The following is a 26,452-nucleotide window of genomic DNA, read 5'->3' on the forward strand; positions in this document are numbered from 1 at the left end:
CACACACACACACACATCTGATTTACTGAGGCCTATACACACACACACACACACACACATCTGATTTACTGAGGCCTACACACACACACACACACACACACACTACACGCACATCTGAGGCCTACACACACACACACACACACACACATCTGATTTACTGAGGCCTACACACACACACACACACACACATCTGATTTACTGAGGCCTACACACACACACACACACACACACACATCTGATTTACTGAGGCATACACACACACACACACACATCTGATATACTAAGGTCTACACACACACACACACACACACACACACACACACACACACACACACACACACACACACATCGGATATACTGAGGCCTACACACACATCTGATATACTGAGGCCTACACACACACACACACACACACACACACACACACACACACACACACACACATCTGATATACTGAGGCCCCCACACACACACACACACACACACACACACACACACACACACACACACACACACACACACACACACACACCACACATCTGATATACTGAGGCCTACACACACACACACACACACACACACACACACACACACACACACACACACACACATCTGATATACTGAGGCCTACACACACACACACACACACACACACACACACACACACACACACACACACACATCTGATATACTGAGGCCTACACACACACACACACACACACACACACACACACACACACACACACACACACACACACACACACACACACATCTGATATACTGAGGCCTACACACACACACACACACACACACACATCTGATATACTGAGGCCTACACACACACACATCTGATATACTGAGGCCTACACACACACACACACACACACACACACACACACACACACACACACACACACACACACACACACACACACATCTGATATACTGAGGCCTACACACACACTACACACACACACACACTACACACACATCTGAGGCCTACACACACACACTACACACACACACACACACTACACACACATCTGAGGCCTACACACACACACTACACACACATCTGATATACTGAGGCCTACACACACACTACACACACACACACACTACACACACATCTGAGGCCTACACACACACACTACACACACAAACACACTACACACACATCTGAGGCCTACACACACACACTACACACACATCTGATATACTGAGGCCTACACACACACACACACACACATCTGATATATTGAGGCCTACACACACACACACACACACACATCTGATATATTGATACACTAAGTTTTTACATTGTTGTTAATACTTTGTCATATAAACCAATTAAGGGATTATACTCATGGCTAGATTTCTCTACTCAACTTGTAAAATGCAACACATTAGCTCACTCTCCCATGGCATGAGGTCTTCTGATGAAAGGTGTGTGTGTGTGTGTGTGTGTGTGTGTGTGTGTGTGTGTGTGTGTGTGTGCAGTCTAGAGCTGCAAGGTGTAGCATTCTTCAGCTTCTGAAATGAGTGGAAGACTGTGAGGTGAAATAAAGTCAGTTTCATATTTCCCTATCAAAGACCTCAACAACAACAACCAACAACAAATGCACCAGTGGCCTCGCTTGCTGTGGCAGGCCAGTGGTCTCTCCGGTGGGCAGAGCAGGTACTGCAGTCGACCTCTGGGAGAGTGAGATCATATCGTCCTGGCTGGTCCTGGTTTACCTTGAGAGTCATGGCAGTAATCTCCCGTCATTTACCTGCATCTCTCCTCTAGGACAGTGGTTCTCAACATTTTTGTCCGGGGACCCCATAAAATCCATTTGCCAAGTCTCGCGACCCCCCACACATTTTGACAGGATATTATAAGTCTAAATTCAGTTTCATCTTGAATGATGAGACTTCTTGCTGAGACAATATTAGTTTTCATTATCCACCCTGATGTAGAAAACACCATTTCTGATAGACTATACAGCATGTCAAAGCCTAATATGTTGATGCACAGGGCAGCAAGATCATTCCGCGACCCCCAAAAAACGTTTGGCGACCCCACTTGGGGTCCCGACCCCTAGTTTGAGAACCACTGCTCTAGGAGGCAAAGGTTACGTAGAAACCGGAGATCATTGAGTTTCTATCATCATCGCCTACTACCCCTTCTGGGGCTTAGGCCGCCAACAAGAGTTCTCCAAGCATCTCGGTCCTGAGCCAACATCTCAAGCTGTCCCCAAGTGTAGCCCATTTTCTTGGCATCTGCCTCCCAGTCTCTGCGCCAGGTGTTTTGTGGCCGACCTCTCTTTCTTTGAGTTCTATAGAGTGGCATTAAACAGCCGACTCCATAATCATAGATCCTATTAGGACATCCTCAGATCTCAGACTCAAGTTTCAGACTCAAACGAAAAGGCGTCAGGTCTTAGACCAAAAGTAGTCAGACTCAGGCGAAACGGCTTCAATCTCAGAAAAACCTCAAAGTTTTGTGTGAGGATGACGGCGTTTGGTTTGACAAAGTTTTGTGTGAGGATGACGGCGTTTCGTTTGACAAAGTTTTGTGTGAGGATGACGGCGTTTGGTTTGACAAAGTTTTGTGTGAGGATGACAGAGGTTTTTCTGAGACTGAAGCCGTTTCGCCTGAGTCTGACACTTGAGTCTGAGATCTGAGGATGACCTAATATGAACACCGTACAGCCGACTCCATAATCATAGTCCACAACACATGAGAAGATGAGAGGAGCTACAGCGCTGTGGTGAAAAAATAATGAATCCGTGAGAGAGAGAGACAGAGAGATACAGAGAGAGAGAGACAGAGAGAGAGAGAGAGAGACAGAGAGAGACAGAGAGAGAGAGAGAGAGACAGAGAGAGAGAGAGAGACAGAGAGAGAGACAGAGAGAGACAGACAGAGAGAGACAGAGAGAGAGAGAGACAGAGAGAGAGAGAGACAGAGAGAGAGAGACAGAGACAGAGACAGAGACAGAGCGGGAGAGAGAGCTGCTGATGCACTAACCACATTATCCACTTCCATGTGTGACACATTTTCTCACCATCTCTCTTGAGTTACACATTTCATGATATAGTTAAGTGAAAACATGCATGGTTTTGGACATAAAAATAAGAAACAACGTCTTTATACGTTATATACTTTATATATCTGTAGTATGTTTTGGATACAATAGGTCCCACATGAGTATTAACTGCAGGGCTGCAGAAAGTTTACAATATTAATAAATAAACCAACGAACCAACAGTCAGGAAATTACAGTGTGTCATTTCGACACGAAAGATATGTGACAACATCCTGGTCCACAGTGCAAAACCTCAGTTCCATTTCAGGATCTTGCGAGAACTAGCGCTTACTTCCTGTGGCGAGGGTATGAGAGAGGACTAGTAGGGGAACTCTCACACACAGATGCAGATAACCCTGTTTGACAGCTGAACTTCCTTAGTTAAAGAGACTGACAGGAGACAGACTTCTGTCTTATAGCTCACAATCACCTCTTGACTGAATCGTACAGATCACAAGGATGTCAGAAGACAAAATCTACTCAAATTTAATGCCAACGGACACACCAGAGGACTCTACCACAGGTAACTGAAAAGCGAGTGAGCTTTAACTTGCACTATGTATATTCAAAGTTTTGAACGGTCACTGAACCTACCTAGACATTTTATTCATGTTTGTTTGTGTCTCTGTTTAGTTGATTGTTTATTCATTCAAATTTCATATTCGTTGTTATTTTACTTGAGCGGCAAAATACTTCCCTTTGACATTAATAGCTTTAAAAAAAACGGCAGTAGTTCTGCTAATTTGGCTGTGTCATATGTTGAAGCATGTATACTTCTCTAAAAACCAAAAGATGATATTTTTTATATTTGACAACCCTACACAGTGGGTTCAGCTCTCACAATATCAACAGGAAGACACTTCTGGGCAGATGGTCTTAGTTCATGTCTGCATTGCTACTTGGTAGAGATGTGGATTACATTTCAGTATATGTTGTGATCTATGGGCCTATCACTTCTCTTTGGTTCAGTCCATATCATTTGTTCCACATCAACAGATGGTGTAATGTTATTACCAGTGCTGTCCTCCTTTTCTGGTCTAGTCAGCCTTCATGCCTTCATGTTTCGCAGTGCTTGTGTCATGCTTGGTTTGTGTTTGATTTGTGTTAAGGATTATCCCCACAGTTGGTTGTTGACATTCAGCCTGACGTTGAGCAGCACTTGTTGTCTCTGAGTATTTCATCACCCCACCTTGCCTGTAAGTCATCAGAGAGCTGTGTCCATGGGAGTCAGTTTGGTTTGAAACGTGCTGGGGACATGGATGATTTCACATGATCCTACCTGCCACTGGGCGGTTGATGTCTGCCTCTGCTATGATGATGAGCTCATCCAAATCCGGCTCTCTGCATGTAACATGAATGGGAGTTCCACACACAAGGTTATATAATAAAACGGATTTATTAAAGTATAATAGAAACAGTCAGTATAATTGTCAGAAATAAAAGTGTGGTGCAAGCGGGTGTCTAAGTAGTGTACACATGTCCGACAGACAAACAAACATAAACAACGTGTCGAAGAGAGGGAGCCTCCTGCACACTGGACCAAGGCCTTCTTATGGTGCAGCTCATCAAGGTCTCATTCCTTACACTCAGCTGTGGAGAATAGAGAGCACTGATAGCAGGGGGCGGGACAGACCAGGCTGGGTCGTGACATGTCTGCCTCCTCTATGATGATGAGCCTATCCAAATACATTACATTATATTTCAAAGGCCATTGGGATTTTAGGGCTAAATGATAACACATGCTCCAGACAGGTGGGATGTCTCTCTGTCCATTAGTGGTCATTGGATACAGAACTCATGCAGAACTCATGCATACATGCAGTGAGAAAACCTTCCCCAAACTTTAAGAGACATGCCAGCGACTCATAACACACCCAAGGGGTGCAGTCACTTTAAGAGGCATGCCAGCGACTCATAACACACCCAAGGGGTGCAGGACTATGCACACTTTAAGAGGCATGCCAGCGGATCATAACAAACCCAAAGGGGTGCAGGACTATGCACACTTTAAGAGGCATGCCAGCGGATCATAACACACCCAAGGGGTGCAGGACTATGCACACTTTAAGAGGCATGCCAGCGGATCATAACAAACCCAAAGGGGTGCAGGACTATGCACACTTTAAGAGGCATGCCAGCGGATCATAACAAACCCAAGGGGTGCAGGACTATACACACTTTAAGAGGCATGCCAGCGGATCATAACACACCCAAGGGGTGCAGGACTATGTACACTTTAAGTTTATGCCCACGGATGACGCCCATGATTCAGCACACTTCACAGTGGAGACTCTAATTTCACAATGTTAGCCACAGGCACCAACGAGCGCAGACATAAAGTTTCTTCAGTCGCCTTAAACTTTAAAACACGTTTTGCATGCCATTAGGAATGAGCAGCACCTCACAAGTTGCACCGGTGTTGGTGGAAAGAGAGAGATGGAAAGAGAGAGATGGAAAGAGAGAGATGGAAAGAGAACACATTCATATGAATAAGGTGGTCAACAAGTTACAAGTCTTTTATTTGTCAGATGCACAAAATGACACAGGGTCAGACTGGGCACTTAAATTCTTACGACAAAGCGCCGCCCCAAACTTACCATAACATAACATCACACAATATAACATAACAGACCATAACGTACACTCTGCACAAGTACTATGAACATAATTTACACATAATAAACATATAATAACCTTACTAAATATACAAGATAAATATACAATACGTTGTGCTAAACATATAACATCCTATACATATAATCCTAAATATACATATAGCAGCCTTTACATATAATACTAACATATATACATATAACATATAATACACATATAATAAACTATGCTAACCTATTGACCTATACTAACTAACCTACATACAACCCAGTGAGGGAGTTACAGGTAGTGCAATTTTCTGATAAGGTATTACTGCTAGTGCAAACAGTAGGTTGGAAGTGACAGTATATGTAGTGTAGTGCAAACAGTAATATGAAAGTGACAGTGACAGTGCATGTAAGTGACGAGTGCAAAAGTGGCAGTGGAGTATCAATGTCCATTTAGCAGCCTGATGGCCCTGGGGTAAAAGCACAAGTGTGTGGGAATGAAATGCCAATGTGTTGATGTCGTCTCAGAGTTATAGGCCTATAACATGATCACCTTCAATGTGAAATCAAATTCAGACTGTCATCCTTTTTAACAATCCACCAATCAGTTGTATGTCTCCTTTAATGCAATTCAGAGGCTGTTAGGTCCGATCAGTCGGAGCTATAGTCCTGAATATTTTAAGCCAGCCCTGTGTACTCACTCTAAATATGGAGGTGTTTATAGCAAAACAACAGACAGACTGAGTAACAGAGTAGAACTTGACTTGCTGTGTCTGAACAAGGGAGGAGTAATCAATTGCAGCACAGTGTAGATCGACACAAAAAGTTGGAAGATGCACACACCCAGATGAAAAGCTCAGGCTTTAAAAAACCAAACAACAATCTAGCTTTTTCGGCTATTTCAAAAAGGTTAATCATTAAGCATGAGTATGTACAGTGTATCGAGCTATGCAAGGGCGTCATCAGCACTTTGAGAGTGGGGGGGACATATTTTGGCGGGGGGTCTGGGGGTTCTCCCCCCGAAAATTTTGAAAGATGTAGCTGCAATTTCCCGCATTCTGGTGCATTTACCATGTTTTTAGATTACAAATGATCTCTCTCTTTCATTGTTTTTCCTTGGTGTCGGCATGGTCTGCAATTACTGACTACTATTATGTTCTGGTAGACTGGGTAAACCCAGCCCGATCTGCAATCTTAAATAAGATTGAGCTTGGTCTGGTGATGTTAGCCAGGATAATGTTTTGGTGTAATACACAGAGGACTGACACTGACAACTTTGGCACTTTATTCTCCATTTAATGAGAGCAAAATATTTAAAAGGAGGATTTAAAAAGTCGTTAGAAAAACTAGCATGTTAGCTAACGTTAACGCCAAATTAGCTCACGTTGTTAAAAAATAAAGCACCTTCATTTTTTTTGTAGCTACTTGAAAAAAACATCCTGGTCATCGCTTTCTGCCTGAAACAGACGCCTAGGTCTGAACACGGCCAAAAGCACAACATATTCAGACCTGCCAACATGTACGCATTTTGTGTACCTGGCACGCATTTTGACATCAAAGTATGCTGGTACGAGTTGATGCTCTAAAAGTACGCATAACGTTCAATATTGCATTGCCGGTTTTCAACAGGTTCAACCTTCAAAGTCTGTCTGTGTCGAGTCGCCAAGGCGTACATGGGCAGCTGCAGCAGAGCAAGAAGCAGCAGAGGAGTTTGACCAATCACAGACCCACAGACTATCGTTACTATCCTCTGTTTGACCCTCGAAATCAGAGAGTACTAGGTTACACTGCAGTCAGTAGAATCAACCGCTGTTTAGGTCTCAGTTAGCGATTTTTCATTCATACTTACCTAACTCTCCCTTCTCGCCCACATCTGGCCAATTCTTCAAGTGAGGACATTAAACACAGTTAAAAATCACTGAAAGGTAAACTAATGAGTAATGCAGAGATAAGACGTTAAATTAATTTATTTTAGCCCAACGATGTTAACCATGCGGTCTTCATATCATGTTCGCCATCGATTTAAAATGGTAAATAGATCTAAGTGTCTTGGTTGTGTTACAAATGGTTTGACGTTACGCTTTCTTGGTGTTTTGATATTACTAATTTCAGACAAACTCTTGTAGTATGCTACCATGGCAGAACCACCGGATAAAAGAAAAAGATCGCATGCACCTCAAAAAATCATTGATAGTTACCGGGAGAGATGGCCATGCCTCCGTTCTTTTCAGACTTCCCTACCATGCTTTCTGCACAGTGTGCAATGTCAATATTGACATCAGTCACCAAGGAGCAACGGGTAACGAACACAGTATGATGCATATTATCAGAGAATCATAGGCCTGTCCGATGTTCTCAAGTTCATGCTCGAAGACCGCGACAGCTTTCTACCTTGTCCACACATAGGCCTACGCACAGCTATTGGCATGTCACAGTGTAATAGGCTATATGTTTCTACTAATAATACGCTAATGATAATAGCCTAATAAAACTCTTCCACTGACTAGAATTTAATTAAATGATAAAGAAGCGAACACAGCGCCATCATTTGGTCTTAGCAGTTGCCTAGTCCTGATATCACATCGTGTCATTGGGCTTGCATTCAAACGTCAGACATGGGGAGAAAAAATAAATGTGATGAAACATGACACTTGACAGGTAGGAGGTCGTGTTAAATATGTTAATTAAAAAGGGAAAAAATATAGCATGACCGTTTTTTGTTTGTTGTCACAGTCATCACTTGTTATCACAGTCTTTTTTCTTTTCTTTCATTAGGCCTACTAAAGTGGTTCAGAACTGCATTATTTATTAGCTCAGAATGTCGTCTATTGGTTCAAACATGCAACAGCATTATAACTAATAAAATGAAGGCAACAAAATCTTGGACAGGACAATAGAAAAATCAGGGGGGGATCCATGAACAGTTCTCTCCATAGACATATATAGGCTATTTGCAGATTTTGTTCCATTTCTCTCAATAATGGTCAATAATTAGTAGTTAAAGAAGCACTATTTCGATAGTTTAGATTTCTTCTTAGTATTTTCAAAGTGCACGAGCTGTGGGAGCACAAGAAAAGGTAGCGTCTAGCAGCGATTACCATAGACATATGCACATGTATACATGTCTATGGCCATTATAGCCTTGCTACCGATATTCAAAGTAACATGGAGACAAAACTTTTTGGGAGAACTTCACGTCGATCATAAACCCTAAAATAAAAAAAAACGACTCAGTGAAATCGGTTGAGAAATGTAAACGCTATAGTGCTTTTTATCCAGAAAAACCGCAGCTTCACCGTTCTTGTGGTGTATTTCCGTAATAATCACACCGTAGACGGGCAGCCATTTGCTTGTAACACGCTCTTTACTCAAGTCAATCAAACACCAGGTATCCCAGCATGCATCAGTTAAGCTGAGAAGACTACGGCACAACAGAGTATCCAAAAATGCAACTTCATGATTCAAATACATCACATCACCCCCTTTTTAAATGAAGGTACTCTTCAGTTACACTAAACACAACTCCCATAACTAATGCATACCTGTGAAAACAGATGTCAATGACAAGTAACCCAATACATTCTTTTAACCCAGTGTGATCTCTTTTTCTTTTAAACAAACAGAGATATTATGCTAGAACAGTGTTAGACTATTACAGTCCATTTGACCATCAATTCAATCTTGATCCTGTGAAAAAAACACAATTAACAGTCAAGCCACATGTTAAGGTTCATAGCGCTCAGGTGGCTTCCTTTCTCTGGCTGAGCGGCGAAGAGTTTGAGGTACCGCTTGCATCTCTGCATTGTTCATTTGCACGGGCTTGGCATTCTGTGCTGGATTGTCATCCTGGATCACATCGGGGCCAGTGGTGGTACAGTCCGTATTCAAATCCAGGTCATCGGTTGGGACACGGGCTCTCAATTGATCACCATGCCTCCTGTAGGTGCCGTCACTGTCTGTCCCTTGCACTCTGTAGGACACTGGTCCAGTTTGCTCGGCTATGACACCCGGAATCCACTTTTCTCTTCCCCCCGCTGTATTCTGTAGATATACAGGGTCATCCAGAGTAAAAGACCTGTTTACTGCACGTTGATCGTGATAGAACTTTTGCATATATTGCTTCTTGCGCACAGTAACCGCGGTGTCAGGAACAATCAGGTCCAAGCGAGTACGCATATGTCTGTTCAAGAATAAGTCCGCAGGCGACTGACCTGTGGTACAATTTGGAGTACAGCGGTTCTGCATCAGGAACACAGAGATCTTGTCCTCTATGTCCATAGTGGTCTGTCCAAGCTTTTTCATACCACTCTTAAATGTCTGTACATACCTTTCGGCGAGGCCATTGCTGGCAGGGTGGCCAGGGGCGCTCGTTGAGTGCAGAATTCCATTCTGACGCATGAAGTTCTTGAATTCCTCTGATGTGAATTGTGTCCCGTTGTCAGTGACAATGTGCTCAGGAAGACCGTATGCTGCAAACAGTCTCCTTAGTCTAGCGATGGTGGCTTGTGAGGTGAGGCTTGGCATTCTGAACACCTCCAGCCACTTAGAGTACGCATCCACCACTATCATGAAGGTGTGCCCTAAGAAAGGGCCGGCAAAGTCTATATGCAGTCTTCTCCAGCTCTGACCTGGAAACTCCCATGGATGCAATGGTACCTGTCGAGGCATCCGTTGCTCCATCTGGCAACTCTCACAGACTTTGCATATCTGCTCCACATCTGAATCAATCTTAGGCCACCAAACGTATTTGCGTGCCAGGGCTTTCATCTTAACAACACCCTGATGACCAGAATGCAATTCTTTCAACACAGTCTTTCTCAGTTTTTCAGGTAACACTACTCTAGTGCCCCAAAGCACACATCCACGCTCAACTGACAGTTCACATTTGCGTGTGTGGAAGGCTTTCAGACTTTGGTCCACATCATTAGGCCATCCAGTCATAACATATCTGAGAACCTTGGACAGCACATTGTCCGTACGGGATGTGCGCGCCACTTGATCAGCATTCAGAGGCGCCTGCTCTAAGTGTGCAGTCAGCAGCGCGTGAATGCTCTCTGATATGGCTGTTGTGCCTGCGTCGCCCGTGTCAGGCAAAGGTACTCTTGAAAGTCCATCTGCATTGCTGTGTTTCTCTGACGCACAGTACTCAATGCTGTAGTCATATGCTGAGAGAATGATCGCCCATCTTTGAATTCGAGCTGCTGCCATAGTGGGTAAACTCTTGTGTTCTCCAAACAGAGTCAGCAAGGGTTTATGATCTGTCACGAGTTTGAATTTCCTTCCCCATAAGTATTGATGGAACTTCTTTACTCCGAATATCAATGACAGTCCTTCTTTCTCAATCTGAGAGTATTTTTTCTCAGCAGGGGCGAGCGTCCTTGATGCGTAAGCAATTGGACGTTTCTTTCCCGATGGCATCTCATGTTGAATGACAGCACCTATTCCATAGGCTGAAGAATCGCAAGCTAGGGTGAGTGGTAGATCAGGGTCATAGTGCACAAGTACCTTGTCACTGATTAGCAACTCCTTGCACTTGTCAAAGGCTCCTTGCTCAGGCCTCTTCCACTCCCATTCCACCTGGTCTTTTAACAGCCAATAGAGAGGAGCTAGCACTGTGCTTTGGTTAGGCACGAATCGCCCGTAGTAATTAACTAGCCCCAAAAAAGCTCTCAGTTCTTTAACACAAGATGGGGCTGGTGCCTCCTTGATTGCTTTTACCTTGCCTGGAGAGGGGTGGATGCCTTGGCTGTTCAATACATGCCCCAGGTATTCAATCTGCTTTTGGCTTTCTTAACTCTCAAGCCACTCTCCTGAAGTCTCTGCAACACTGCTTGTAGCTTCTGCAAGTGATCTTGTTCAGTTTTTCCTGTAATTAACAAATCATCTAAATAGACGACTACATCCAGGTCTTTCATGAGGTTCTCCATAATTCGCTGACGTCTTTTGTTCACTCCTCCTTTACAAGCCCTTTGAATGTGCCCTGTTTTACCGCAGGCGTGACAAGCTGAATCTTTGAAGTGGCATGTTTCTGAACTGTGATTTTTACCATTGCAACGGTAACACTTCCTCTCCGTTGAGTTGAATGACCGCGCTTCCACTTTGTGCACAGGCTCCCCGTGCAAATCTTGCTTCCGGAGCTGGTGTGCGTCCTTCTCAGCAGTCTCCATGTTCAAAGCAAGTTCAAAAGCTCGTGCAAAAGTCAGGTTCGCTTCCGACAGCAACCGTCGCTGGCAAGCTTCATTGCGAATTCCACTGACTAAGCGATCCCGCAGCGCCTCATCCAACGATGCCCCGAACTCACAATGCACAGCACACTGCTTTAGCTCGGCTGCATAGCTAGTCACAGTCTCATCAGCCTTTTGATTGCAGCGGTTAAAACGAAATCTTTCTGCTATAATTAACGGCTTAGGCTCCAAATGCTTACTCAGTACATCCACAATATCCTTGTACGTCTTTCCCTTCGGCACGTCCGGTTTAACTAAATTCCTTAATAATCCATAGGTTGTTGGGCCCATGCAACTTATCAATGTAGGAACATGCTTCTCCGCTCCAATGTCGTTAGCCTCGAAGAATTGCTCCAAACGTTCAACATACGCCGACCAAGACTCCATCTTCGGAACAAATTCCCCTATGGTCCCAATCAGTAGAGCCATATTTTGTTATTTTTAGTTACTTTTATCCTCGTCGCCAATTTTGCTGTGGTGTATTTCCGTAATAATCACACCGTAGACGGGCAGCCATTTGCTTGTAACACGCTCTTTACTCAAGTCAATCAAACACCAGGTATCCCAGCATGCATCAGTTAAGCTGAGAAGACTACGGCACAACAGAGTATCCAAAAATGCAACCTCATGATTCAAATACATCACAGTTTATTTGTGTGAAAGGTGACACCTTTTGTGTGCTTTAAATGTAGGCATAAAAGGTGTGAAGGCCAGGCAGAGGCACTGATGTAAGTGTTCATTAGTGAGTGTGCTCCTGTATTTGTTTTTGACCATATTCATGGTTGAAAAGGCAGACACACAGCAGTATGTTGAGGTATGCACACTCTTGTTGTGTAGCTGATCTACAGTAACTATTACACTGCATGTTGCTTGGTATGATGATTGCAGATGGTTTCTGGACCTTACCTCAGAGTTATGTGGGGTTCGAAGTGTGCATGCTATGTTTCATAGTGACGTTTCACGTTACCACTTTTGACAAGGGCAATCGTCTCGTTGCAGATAAAACACATCGGTTTTGTGCTCCTCACAGGCAGCACAAATGCATACTTGTCAGTCCACTCTTTCTTAAATTCGCGATTTTTGGAATCAACTTTTCGTTTTTTGTCGGGATTAGAGCACGCCATGATTTTCGTTTGCTGAGAAACCGTTCACAAATCGATCTGCCTGCGTTGTTTGACACACACAACCTGCGTGACCCACAAATCTCGCGGCCAACATTGAGTGAGTGAGTTGTCATAGTGATGTTGTTATTACAGCTACTGATTGGACCTCTGGATTGGACACGGAAGATAGAAACCACATCGAGTAGGGACAAAATATATAGCGCAAATTCACGCACCAATAAAAACTCGCTTGGGTCATGATTCAATTAGAATGTTGATTTTGGCTTCGGTCCAAATTTGATTGCGTCTGGGTCCGGATCCGGACCGCGGTCCGCCTATTGAGTACCCCTGGTTTAAAGCATTGTTGTGCTCGTGGTTGTCTGTCGCTGGAAGAACACTGGTAGGTTTCTATTGATCGTTTTCATTACAAAGAGGATAACCTTACAGATCACTTTCATTTGTTTGGTAGTTCGTGGTGCTACGCCTACACAAGGGCTCGTTTAACGCGACAGTCCAGCGCATTTAACAAGCAAACATTCTGTCACTGCAGTTCCGTTTTGAGACCTGATGATTGCAGACTGCGCTGTTGCCTTTGGGCTGGCGCATTGACAGTCTTTAAAAGGCGTAAGCTTTCTTTTCTTACTACAGTTTTCAATCATGCAAGCTTAAAGTTATTGTGTGCCCCTGTACGCATACGGCACATAAGTGAACAGTATCTCTCCTTGTTTAGTAGGTGCATTGCTGTCGTTGCCCCGTAGCTTTCTCTCTCTCTCTCTCTCTCTCTCTCTCTCTCTCTCTCCGGAGTGTTTGTGGGTAGCCTGATGCTCCCTAAGATATATGGTTTTATTTGTGTCTTAACCATGTAAAGTTTTTTATTGTAAGTGTTATGTGCAATGCACACATATGTATCAGGGATCAGTCTGAACTCATGTTTTCTCTTTTGTTTTAGAAGTGAATACACACACAGTGAAGTGTTTGCCCACTGTCTTGCCTTCCGTTCATTTGTTTGGATTTATAGGCTGTGAGAGTCACCAGCACTTTATGTTATTTCTTTTGGGTTTTTGTTTCCTTTTGTTTGTATGAATGCGTGTGTCATTATTAGTTAACTGCCACCAGTCTCTCTGTATTAGGTTCTGTGTAACCTATTACAACTGCCTCTGACATCGTGTAGTGTAGTGTAATAGATCTCAAACACAATTGGGTGGAGTGTTTAAAGCATTGCAGCACGTTTGCTCTGGATCCTATGTTTGCCTATGTACGTAGAGTGACTGAATTGTAGTGTGATAATCCAGATCTTATAGATCTTTATTGGGTGATTGGTCTGTCAGACTGGGGTTTACTGGTTACCAGTAGCCTGTATAACGTGGTGGGGAACTACTTTGATGGCAGTGTATGAACGTGTGTGAGAACTACTGTTTTGAAATGTCATTTAAGAGCATTGACCTGATATTTATTAAATAAAGAAAATAAAACATACTTTATTTTGCTAAACTTCTGCCTCTATATATTCATTCGGTTGATTAGCCTGTGTCCTGCTGATGACAATACGGGGCACGTGTTAAGTTTAAATTATCTGCGTGCTGGTTTACAGAGAAATCAGAGTAATGGACCGCCAAACGTAGCACTTGGTTTGATACAGTTGAGTTTACTGGTTTTAATTCAATTCAATTCAATTTTATTTATATAGTGCCATAACAATACAATTATCTCTAGGCGCTTTACAGAGCCCAGAGCCTGAAACCCCCTTAGTGCAAGCACAATGGCAACACGGGCAAGAAAAAACTCCCTGTTAGTCAGGAAGGAACCTTAAGCAGAACCACGGCACATAAGGGGGAACCCATCTGCTTGAGGTTGGCCGGGTGGAGATAGGAAGGGGGGAAGGGGGGAGGGTGTGGCAGAAGGGGAAGGGAAACAACAGGTGTTGTACATAGCCTGCATTTGGTAGATGTACATAATATATATACAGACATCCAGTGGTAAATACATGATACAGACAAGACCAGTTTAGTGGATATACACTGTGCTGATAGGGTTACTATTACAGGGGTAAGGGGAGTAGGAACAGAGAAACATGTCAATGGTGGCAATAATATATATTGTATATAAATGCTAGCATAGGGTATGAGGTAGAGTAAGTGTACGGCAGTGCAGTGGCGGTGGGTGCAATTGGTCGAGGGTTTCTGCAGGTAGACCGGGTAGAGAGACTACAGCAGCGTCCCATGGCGAAGATAGTCTAGATTAGGAGAGAAAGAAAAAGAACAGAGTGAGTGGGTTATTATAGGCATTAGCAATGTGATAAGAAAGGAGAGGGAGAGGGAGAGAGAGAGAGAGGCTGCCTGGCTGGGTGTATGGGGATTTTATTTAGTATTTAGTTGGCTGGTGACAGTCGCAATACGCGCCGTGTGCTGTACCCGGGATCTTCCGCACTCCTTCACGGTACAACATACGCTGTCTGTAGCCCAGTTATGTTGATTAGGGGGGTATTGCATGTGTTTTAGATGTGTTTAGCTATTCTGGCATTTAGCATTTAGTTTGGTCTGGCATTTAGTTTGGTTTAGCATTAGTTATGTTTAGTTATGCTGCCATTTAGCAATTAGTTTGGTTTGGTACATGTGGAGATTTTAGTCGTAAGCTTTGTTAGGGTTGCAGGGTACAACATACGCTGTCTGTAGCCCAGTGATATACATTTTTTATTTATTTATTTATTTATTTTTCTTATGTGTTCAGTTATGCTTGCTGACTGGCTGGCCCAGCAGGTGATGGGTTTGTTGACGCAATTACTTATGGCTATAGGATGCACTAAAGAGGAATGTCTTTAGTCTTGATTTGAATATAGGTAGGGTGTCTGCATCTCGGATGGAGGCAGGGAGATTGTTCCAGAGGAGGGGGGCTCGGTAGCTAAAGGCTCTGCCTCCTACTGTAGTTTTTGATATTCTTGGAATTACAAGGAGGCCTGCACTCTGGGAACGGATCGGTCTTAGGGGGCAGTAGGGGACAACTAGTTCCTTAAGGTAGTTTGGAGCCAGGTCATTTAGGGCTTTGTATGTTAGCAGGAGTACTTTGAAATCAATTCTACTTTTGACAGGGAGCCAATGCAGAGAGGCAAGTACAGGTGAGATGTGCTCATATTTTTTAGTTCTGGTGAGTGTACGGGCAGCAGTGTTCTGTATAAGTTGGAGGCTCTTTATTGAGTTGATGCTGCATCCGGACAGGAGAGCATTGCAGTAATCTAGTCGGGAAGTAATAAATGCGTGGATTAGTTTTTCTGCATCTTGGAGGGATAGGACTTTTCTAATTTTGGCAATATTGCGTAAATGAAAAAATTATGTCTTTGAGATCTGTTTTATGTGTGAGTCAAATAGGAGGTCTTGGTTGATAGTTACACCAAGGTTTTTGATGCTAGTATTGGGTGTTGGGATGCCATCGAGTGTGGATAGATGGCTAGATAGTGTCATTCTCAATTGATCGGGGCCTACAAGCATAACCTCAGTTTTATCAGAGTTGAGGAGCAGGAAGTTGTTAGCCATCCAAGATTTTACATCTTGCAGGCAAGTTTCTATCTTGGGTAAATGTACAATTTCATCAGGTTTCATGGATAGGTAGAGTTGGGTGTCATCAGCATAGCAGTGGAAGTTAATGCCATGGTTCCTTATGACAGCACCTAAGGGTAGCATGTAAAGGGAAAAGAGCAGTGGTCCGAGGACAGAGCCTTGGGGAACACCGTAGCTTACTCTAGTGTGATTGGATGACTTCTCATGGACGTGAACGAATTGATGGCGATCAGAGAGGTAAGATCTAAACCAGGATAAGGCACAGCCTTTGATGCCAACATGGTGTTCAAGTCTCTGTAATAGGATATGGTGATCTATAGTGTCGAAGGCGGCACTAAGGTCTAGGAGAACTAGTATTGAGGTGCACCCATGATCGGATGCGATTAGTAGGTCATTCAGGACTTTGACTAAGGCCGTTTCAGTGCTGTGGTGGGCTCTAAAGCCAGATTGGAGGGTTTCTTCGATTTTGTTTTGGTGTAGAAAGAAAGTAAGTTTTAGGATTGGACAAGATTCAGCCGGAGATGCAGAGCTCACAATGGCTCTGTCACCCACGGCTGGAGAAGGCGTTCTGATTTTTTTCATGTGATCATATTAGTTTATAAGTCCAGTCTTCACTGAGGGCCTCCAGGTACGCCTCTGTGACTTGCATGTTTCAGTCGTAATTTCTGGCCTGACAATTAAGTTTCTGTAAGTCTCCACTCCCTTCCTACAGATAGTTTCCCTATCTCATCTGTCTCCTGCCCAGGCTGCCCTATGACCTTGGAATTTATGTCACTGGTCATCCTAAACTTGAAAGCATGTGCTTTGAATGTTATCTTAGGCCCCTCTGTCTGAAACCTGTTTTCCAACTGCCTTTACTGGTTAAATGGGCATACATTGTTAATAGAAATAAAATGTTAATAAATTCATACCTAAACTGAATTTATCTTACACACGTCAGGGTTTGTCTCACTATAAAGCAACTCCAGCTTAGAGAGCCCTTACAACAATAAATAGCCCCACCGTTGGTAGTTCACATTCAGCCTGACGTTGAGCAGCACTTTGTTGTCTCTGAGTATTTCATCACCCCACCTTGCCTGTAGGTCATCAGAGAGCTGTGTCCATGGGCATCAGTTTGGTTTGAAACGTGCTGGGGACATGGATGATTTTACATGATCCTGGAAGATGCGCATACCAAGATGAAAAGCTCTGTCTTAAAAAAAAAAAAAAAAAAATCTGGCTTTCTTGGCCATTTCAAAAAGAAAACTCAAGGTAGATAATTGAGCGTGGGCAAGTACATTGGGTATGTACACAGTCAAAAGAAAATAGTTTTTATTGTCATGCATGTAATCTTAATACCTAGGTAGATATACCTCCCCAACATGCCAATATCCCTTCAGAAAACAAAACCTATGGTGAACTGACGGCCAAGTATGTCAAGGGAAGCTTTCTTTCTCTCTCTCTCTGTCTCTATGTTCAAATATGCTTTCTTTATTGACCTGGCCATAAGAAACAGTATTGCCAAAACAAACCTGAGGAAAATTGGGATAAAAACACAAAAGAATTTTTTTTTTTTTGTCATGCATGTAATCTTAATACCTAGGTAGATATACCTCCCCAAACATCCCAATATCCCTTCTAAAAACAAAAGTCAAACCCCAGACAAACTTGACTGAGCCCTCGATCTTTGACCCTGATCCCTGATCACAAGGTGGCAACGTAGACAGCGTAGAGTGGAGTTCTTCAGGTTTCCCTCCATACTGGCACAAAGCTGTCTCCCTGTTCCTATGACTACAACACTGTGCTGCTTTTGTGCTAACAATCCAAAGACTACATTACCCAATTCATTATTTCTGTTGATAAGCAGTCTGATGCATAATATGATTATTTCAGATAATTAGATGATCCACTGTGTTCAAGTCAAAGGATGTTGTCCTTGGCCTTCTTCAGTTCTTCTGAGTATTGTTTATATTGCATAATCACTCCATCTGCTGCTGACCCAAGAATTAAAATAATAACTTTCACAACCTTCAACAGTTCAGAGATAAGTGAGACAAGTGTTAGAACTATCTTTTGAAGCACAGACAGGTCATGTGACACTTCTTTTGTGTTATTGATTGATCTTAGCCACACAGACAGATGAAGTGACATACTCTGACATCGACTTCATCAAAACAGGACATAGCCACCAGAAGCAAACCGACAGTGGTGAGTTATCCTCGGTCTAAAAAGCAATGGCTTAAGTAAGGGTTGCTAAGGAAACAAGGACACCGCTTCAGATGAAGTTTAAACTGGAATAATTGGAAACATGTATTAGAGAACATGTATACTGTATAAGCCATCTATTTGTAGACCTTTGTTTCTTATTTTCAATGACTGATGAAAGAAAATTGATGATTTTACTTGATTTCCTTTACTTTCCTTGATTTCCATTTTACATTAATTGATGGTTTTCTGAACTCTCTGTTGACATTTTTTCCTCTGCTGAACTGAACTGAAGATGGAGACGGTGTCTACTCTCTGGTCAATCTTCCTAAAAACGGTATGTAGTAATGACACAACACATACTATATGGGGCGACAGTGGTACAGTAGGTAGAGAAGTCGTTTAGTAATCAGAAGGTTTTCTAGTTCCATTCCCTGTCGAAGCGTCCTTGAGCAAGACACTGAACCCCTAATTGCTCCTGATGTGCAGTGTGCCATCAGTGTAAATGTAAAATGTGTATACATTGTAGGTCGCACATATGTAAGTCGCTTTGGATCAAAGCGTCTGCTAAATGACTAAATGTAAATGTATATGATGATTCCTAAACAAAGTTCAGGAGGAGCCCATAACGATGATCGGCAGCCCACTTCCGATTTCTAGGAGATTTAGACCCTCCTTATCTGTCCACCATGTCACACGCTCCTGCATAGCGATGTATTCACAGTGGTGTATAAAGTACCCAAAAGCCATACTTGAGTAAAAGTAAAGATACCTTCCTGGAAAATTACTCAAGTAAAAGTAAAAGTAACCTTTTAGAATACTACTTGAGTAAAAGTCTTAAAGTATCTGATCTTTACTGTACTTAAGTATCAAAAGTAATTTTCTGATATTAAATGTACTTAAGTATTGAAAGTAAAAGTACAAGTAAATGCTGTTCATAAAAAAGCAAAGGGTCAGAATTTTGAAAATTATGAAGTTTATTCCGACTAGAATGAGCATACTTATAAACTGGGCCTTATTTGAACACAATTTGAACTCAATAGGCAATACTAAAGCAGCACCGAAAGTAACAACCCAGTCATTACTTGAAACTGAAAAATGTTTTGTTCATCTTCAAACAAAACGTCCCAAAAAGCCATTATGAATTTTTTAAATTTTAATCTTTGTAACATTTTGTGAATGGGCTCCTGAGTATCCCAAGGTATGCATAAGGCACAACCTGAGAGCAATAACCTGGCGATCTGATACAAAGCCATAGCATTACGTCAGGATCATCAGTTTTACAAGCAAGTTATCTGTACAGTGACTGTGAAATACTTTCAGCAACATGCACACACATCCCTTGAACAATAACGTTACTAGCAGCTATTTTGCTCCACACTGCTACGTTACTGTAGTGTAGATTGACACCATCCTAGCTAACTAGCTATATACTTCGCCAGAGATGGAATAAAGAATAAGAATAAATAATTTTTGTAGGTTATTAGCTAGCTTGAAATATTATATACAGATCTTACCCAGCGGTGAAAGAACATGACTAGTCTACAAGGTTGTGCTGGTGGCATTTAATGAAGAGGTCGTGGGGTTTCTCATTTTTTGATTGAGACCTGTGTGCTTTTGCTTCGATTATTGTTGTGTCCCCTTCGTTGTTGATCTTAATATTTTGGATATATCCCTCCACTGCATATTGCAGTCCATTTTGCCTTGATCTGGAGCAGTGGCGATTTTAGCCTGAAATTTCTGGTGGGGCAATTTTGTATGACTTCATGTCACCGTCAAAAAACTAGAGGTAGCTGTTTATAAGCAGTAGACCAGTAAGATATGTTATGGGCTGCATTTTGAGTGCCAGCAAGGAGCAGAAATCCTATTTCAAATACATTTCACATGCTTCAGCGCAACACAAAGATGTTGCCTATAATACAGCATTAAAGTAAAATGATTGCAACAAAGTAAAAATATTAGACAGACACATAGCTCAAATAACTCGACTAATTTATTAAGCTTGTGGCACACGTGTGGCATACAATATGAAGCGAAAGGCACAACTTAAACAAATAACAGCAACAAAACATGCTGCTAAATGAACAAAACTTTGTAAAAAGACGATGTCCTTGCAGATTGCATTGATACATCCATCAGCTCCGAAAAAAAAAAGGTTTGACTCACCAATGCAGATCACTTAAATAGGAAGTTGGCGCGGTGGTTCTTTGCTTAAGCAAACCTCTCGATGACTTTGCTGTTAAAATCCACCAGTCCATGAACAAACGGGTTTTCAATGGAAAGTATGGAGAGTCACGTTCAGTCTCTGCTGTCCCATCGTGTTTCTTGTGAATGTCTAAATCCTTTTGTGTGGCCCCAAACGTTTAATTTCTAATTTATCTTCCAACGACAATGTACTAAATTGCACCCTCAACAACTAGTCTACATTATTCATTGTAGGCTGAATTAAAACAATTCCCAAATACTCGAAAACTAGCGATAGCTAACTAGCAGTAACGTTACTGGCATTGATCTGTCTGATTTTGATCTGACTGTATGTTTTTTTTCTCTTAGTCACGGGGTACAGGTCTCGCGGTTTTCGCATTATTCCAGTCTAGTTGCCAGGCAGATTTCGTGGGGCACATCTGAACGTGCCCCACCGCTCAATGTTAACTTTGGCCTGTGTGGTTCACGCTCATTGGTGTTTCCATGGTAACGGTCAATAACGCATTAACGTGCGCTAGGACCACTGATTCGCCAAACCTGCTTGCAATCTGTGTTCTACCACAGTCCCCGACGTTGGTCTCGTCACTCTCATGATTATTTTTTTTTCTAAAGATGATTTGATTTTGTAACGAGTAACGAAGGTATCAGGGGAAATGTATCGGAGTAAAAGTATCCGTTTTCTTTGCAAAATGTAGCGAAGTAAAAGTAAACAGAAATAAAAGTAGTAAAGTAAAGTACAGATATCCAAAAAAACGACTTAAGTACAGTAACGAAGTATTTCTACTTCGTTACTATACAACACTGTGTATTCAACACAGCTTCCTGTAGGCAGGAGTTTGGTAATGGAGCTGGGACTTTTGCTGACTCCACTGACTTCAAAGAATAGGACTTAATTCATGCAACGCCTAATCCAGGGGTTCTGAGGATACAGCCGATCTTCTCTCACCCCTGTCCAAGACTCTCCCCGCTCCTCATCCTGGGTCTTCTGTCCAAGACTCTCCCCGCTCCTCTGGGTCTTCTGTCCAAGACTCTCCCCGCTCCTCTGGGTCTTCTCATGCCAGTGCTGAAAGTTGACGCCTAGCCAAGGAAAGTCCACTGTACTGTTGCACGTTTCTGCAGCTTAACGTTACTTCACGCCTGCACTTTCCTGTTGCAGAGCTCAACTAGGAAATTCAATCTCCTGGCCCAGTACGATCCTGAACAAAACATCAGCAAACTCCTTTTCTGATACCAGGACTATCCCTTTGCTTGGCAGCCCACAACTAACCTTCCTGGAATTCAGTTGCCTCTGGTAGTTACCACGCCCCCTCCAGCCCTTCCCAGAGCTGCACTCTTTCTTGCTTTCATTTCCAGAAATGGAGGACGTTGGCACCAGGAGCAGACAATCACCCCACGCCACTGCAGGGTTTCTCAGATACTATCTTCCAGTAACCCCCCCTCCAGGCCTCTGCTGTTGACCTAGCTCCAATATCTTGGTCCCAGGACACTCCAGTGCAGTCAGTACGGCTCTGAATTCCCTCCTTTCCCCACAGGATAGGCTTATTAATCAAAAGTATTTGCAGACCTGCTAACAGCCTGCTATCCCAGACTCACCCCTATCAATTACCGTGGATATTCTCACCACCTGCCTCACTAAACTACTCAACAGATTAATGTCCACACTCAGCGTTCCATTCCATGGTCCCACAGTAGAACTCTATTCTGCCAGTTCATTTAGGATAGCAGCTGTGACTGCAGGGGCAATAAATCTGAGCAGACATTAAAATGCAACAGACTCATGTCCAAGCACACTGATGTCATTCTTACTGCCATGTTTATCAGCCTTTAGGGCTGCTGAGATGTATTGGGTTTACCTGCCCTACTTCTAGCATCACTCCCGCCATACATCCCTGCATATCAGACTTAGAAATGTTCATGACACTGTCAGGTTCTTGACAGACAGAGCAAATGATGAATTTACATTTCATTATAAGCCTGGCTTCTCATCTGCAGCCTTTTCTATGCGTAGCCCAGTACACCTCATACCGTTCCACACAGTCTCCTCCATCCAGCCCAGTCTTCACACCACGGCAACCAACAACGGTCTATCCGAGCAGCAAACCAGGAATGTTTGGCCATTGGTCCTCAGACGCTTGCCAATCTTACATCTGTCCTCTGGCAGGTCTCTGACTCGCCCACCCAGCATTGCAGTTCCATTGCAGATCTCCCACCGGTAGAGGCCTCACATGCAAGATCTCTTGGGGTGTCAGCCAAGCCAAACATGCTTATTATCAGCTCTCTAAATCAAGCATTCTGAGGGGACGAACCAGTGAAATTATGTTTTCTAGACAAAGTTCAGGAGGAGCCCGCATAGAAACGTATCCCACCTCGTCCCCATTCTCCTCCTTTTCACTAGTAGCTCACATTACCCCTTATCCATAGGGGGTGTCAGCATTGAAAAGGTTGCAACAGAAACCTAATTCTAAAAATATCTATAGGGGGCGTCAGCGGACAACGCACACAATCTCCACTATAGGCATCTCAGGACCACTGGCAGCTACCAAGCCAAACATGCTTATTATCAGCTCTCTAAATCAATCATTCTGATGGACAATCATGCTTATAATCAGCACTCTAAATCAATCATTTTTGATGGGCAGTCATGTTTATTATCAGCACTCTTAATCAATCATTTTGATGGGCAAACTAGTGAACTAGTGAGGATTTAACAGAAATAGTGGCTTGAATTGAAAAGGTTCGAACAGAAATCAAGTGAGTTGAATATGAGTTCTGTTTTTCTCTTATTTAGTCCCAGGAAATGAACTGGACCCACAACCTCCATCTGATTCCAGTAACATCTTGACCCCGGCCAAACCTGACCCTGCCAACTCCTCACCACTGCAACATCCAGAGAAAGAGAGCCGTCCTGGTATCTCTCAAAGATGCACAGTACTCTTTCTCTCTGTGTGCGTTCTCCTGTTGGCCATTGCTGTTACTATGGTAGCACTCTGTGAGTATGACTGTACTGTTACTATGGGAGGGCTCTGTGAGTATGACTGTTCTGTCAGCCATTTTAATTTTTTTGGATAAAATAGGTTCAAAGTTTTCAATTTGAATGAGTTAATCAGTGTATGTTGATGACATTGACAATATATGATGCTGATTCCTTTCTTTTGTAGATGCTGTGAAAGTGGAGCAATGTTCAGGTGAGTGAGTGTAAGAGTGACATACCAAGAGTGAGTAAATGTGTGGGCAAGGGAATGTGAGAGTAGAGAACAGACTGAATGTGAAATGGTCAACAAAAATATTTGGCAACACTTTAGTTGAAGGGTACTTGCATAGGATTATAGAACAGATTCATTTGCACATAAATAAATGCCAAAGCCCTTGTCTGACATCTGTAACAGTCGTTGAACACCATTTGGAAACATTCAAGGTTGAGAATAATAATTCTAGCGATGAGAAAAGGGCTTTGGAGACTTAACTCTCAGGTAAGAAATTTTAACAAGTATTTGTGCTTGAAGTGGTGACAGACATCACATTTGAAAATACAAATATGAAAAGGGAGGAAACTTTTCAGAGGAAATTGCTAAAATAAATTAAATTGGGGTCAGGGTCTGAAAGTATGCACAAGTAACTGACAATTGAATTGTATTTTTTGAATATCCAGTCATATTTACATTTTTTTTACATACAAATTATTTGAAGATTATATTATGTGCAAGGCACCAGTCTACAAAGTAATACGTAATCCATTAACTATGAACATTTCAGCTGACTGTCAACTAACCAGGACCCCAACACTAACCCCAAACCTTTTCTACCATTTCTATTCTCATGACCGTGTTGTCCAAGTAACATGTTTGTATATTTGTCCTTAACTATACAAGTAGAACAGAAGATCTGCCACATGTTCTTTACTTTCCAACAGGTGTTAAAGAGCAGGTAGACTTACTGAGGGTGGAGCACGCCAATGTTACAATGTTGCTGCGGGAGAAGTATGATAATGCCACTGCCATGACAAGGACTTTGGAGGCTAAACTTACAGGTAAAAAGACACACACCTGGAGATATTTCATCAAGATTTAATATGGATAGCCCCACAAAAAGTCTGTAAAATATCAAGTACTAGTACTCTCAACTGTGTACTAACCCATAACTAACTTGAAGCTAACCCTACTCTCACCACTCATACCCCAACTCTAAGTGTGTCAACAGTCAACTTTTTTTTAGACATGAAAATCGGAAAATTGCAGTCAGCCAAGTATTTTATTTAAGTATTTGTTACGTCCACATGGCTCGATGTGGAGATAACATTAAATTGGGAGACCACACAGAGTTAAGATTAAAGAAAAAGGTAATTTATTAACTCATTAAATGAAAATACTTACAAAAAGTCAGTAAATGGGCGGCAAGAGAAAGTAAAGCTCAATGTAGTGCAGATCAGCATAGTGTATGTGTAGTGGTAAAATGACAAAAGAGGGCAACGAAGAACCGAGAAGAGACCACCTCCAACTCACATCAGGAACTCTTTTTAAATGTCCCCGCCAATCAGCTGCCATCTAGCCATGTTGGCCAGACCAGACGGCTCCCCCTGTAGACTGGAGGGAAAGGGGCAGCCCAAAGTCTTATTTACCAGGGTTTGAGTGAGGCAGACCCAGCACGGCAATTCCAGGCATGACATCTTGCATATTTATTCTGGTGAACATACTGTAATAAACCTGAACAAGGCTGATTGAAATTTCAGCTGCGATTCTTAAGCGCGTCCTCACCGTGTCCTAATGGCGGACGCAACAGACTTTCAGTATACTTTTAACCGTCAACGGACACATCTACCGTGCTTAATGTATATCCCTTTCTCTCCATATGAACTGATTCATCTTTGCGGGCGTGTGTGAAAGCATAAGGGTGTACACCTACCACTGACACCACGCCAAACATTTCACTACACACACAAGTTACCGATGTTTAAAATCTCCGAGATATTGTATAAATATAGCCCCGTCAAATCACTGTCATTCCGTTGTCATTACACATATACTAAATGATGTAAGACAGTGTACCTACGATACTTGTTCACCAAATGAGCTGGGATGAGTTCCTGCCGCCATTAGATTTGTTTCCTGTATTAGGAAGTGCGCTCCCATCCTGGGACGCATTTATGGTTTGGGCAGGTTCCCGAGGAACATGGTTTCTCCCTCGCAAAATCAATTACTTACGTTATAAGGTTTACAGTTGTGAATGTGATGTATAACTGCCATCATCATTATTGTGAAGGACTGATTGAGTTCAAATGATTATTGGTAGCATTTTAACTCTGTTTAATGGGTATTGCATTTCACACAAATTTACCCCTGTGGTTTGAACCTATGGTAGTATGGGCCAATTATGGGTAGTTCAGCTAACCTATAAAAGGGTTGGCGAAGTAGTAGAGCGGGGCTTCTGTGGTGAACGTCTTTGGATAACAGTTTTTTGGTGGGCTAGTTGATGCTCAGCTGTATGGATTTCAGTAGCGTGAGGCTGATGTTTGCGCACTG

At 42.7% G+C, this 26,452-nt stretch overlaps 1 protein-coding gene across 1 annotated transcript in view; it reads left to right on the forward strand.

Moving 5' to 3' along the window:
• Positions 1–3,365: 3,365 nt before the first annotated feature.
• The window catches only part of LOC116224548 (C-type lectin domain family 4 member F-like), a 28,790-nt gene continuing 5,703 nt past the window's right edge, over positions 3,366–26,452 (forward strand). The window contains exons 1-6 of the mRNA XM_031584568.1: positions 3,366–3,592; positions 18,654–18,734; positions 19,027–19,068; positions 23,725–23,925; positions 24,095–24,121; positions 24,847–24,963. Coding sequence (XP_031440428.1) covers positions 3,529–3,592; positions 18,654–18,734; positions 19,027–19,068; positions 23,725–23,925; positions 24,095–24,121; positions 24,847–24,963 — 532 coding nt within the window. The 5' untranslated portion in view covers positions 3,366–3,528. The remainder of the gene's footprint in view (positions 3,593–18,653; positions 18,735–19,026; positions 19,069–23,724; positions 23,926–24,094; positions 24,122–24,846; positions 24,964–26,452) is intronic.

Source organism: Clupea harengus, chromosome 18 (genome assembly GCF_900700415.2).
Source record: "Clupea harengus chromosome 18, Ch_v2.0.2, whole genome shotgun sequence".
Taxonomy (NCBI): domain Eukaryota; kingdom Metazoa; phylum Chordata; class Actinopteri; order Clupeiformes; family Clupeidae; genus Clupea; species Clupea harengus.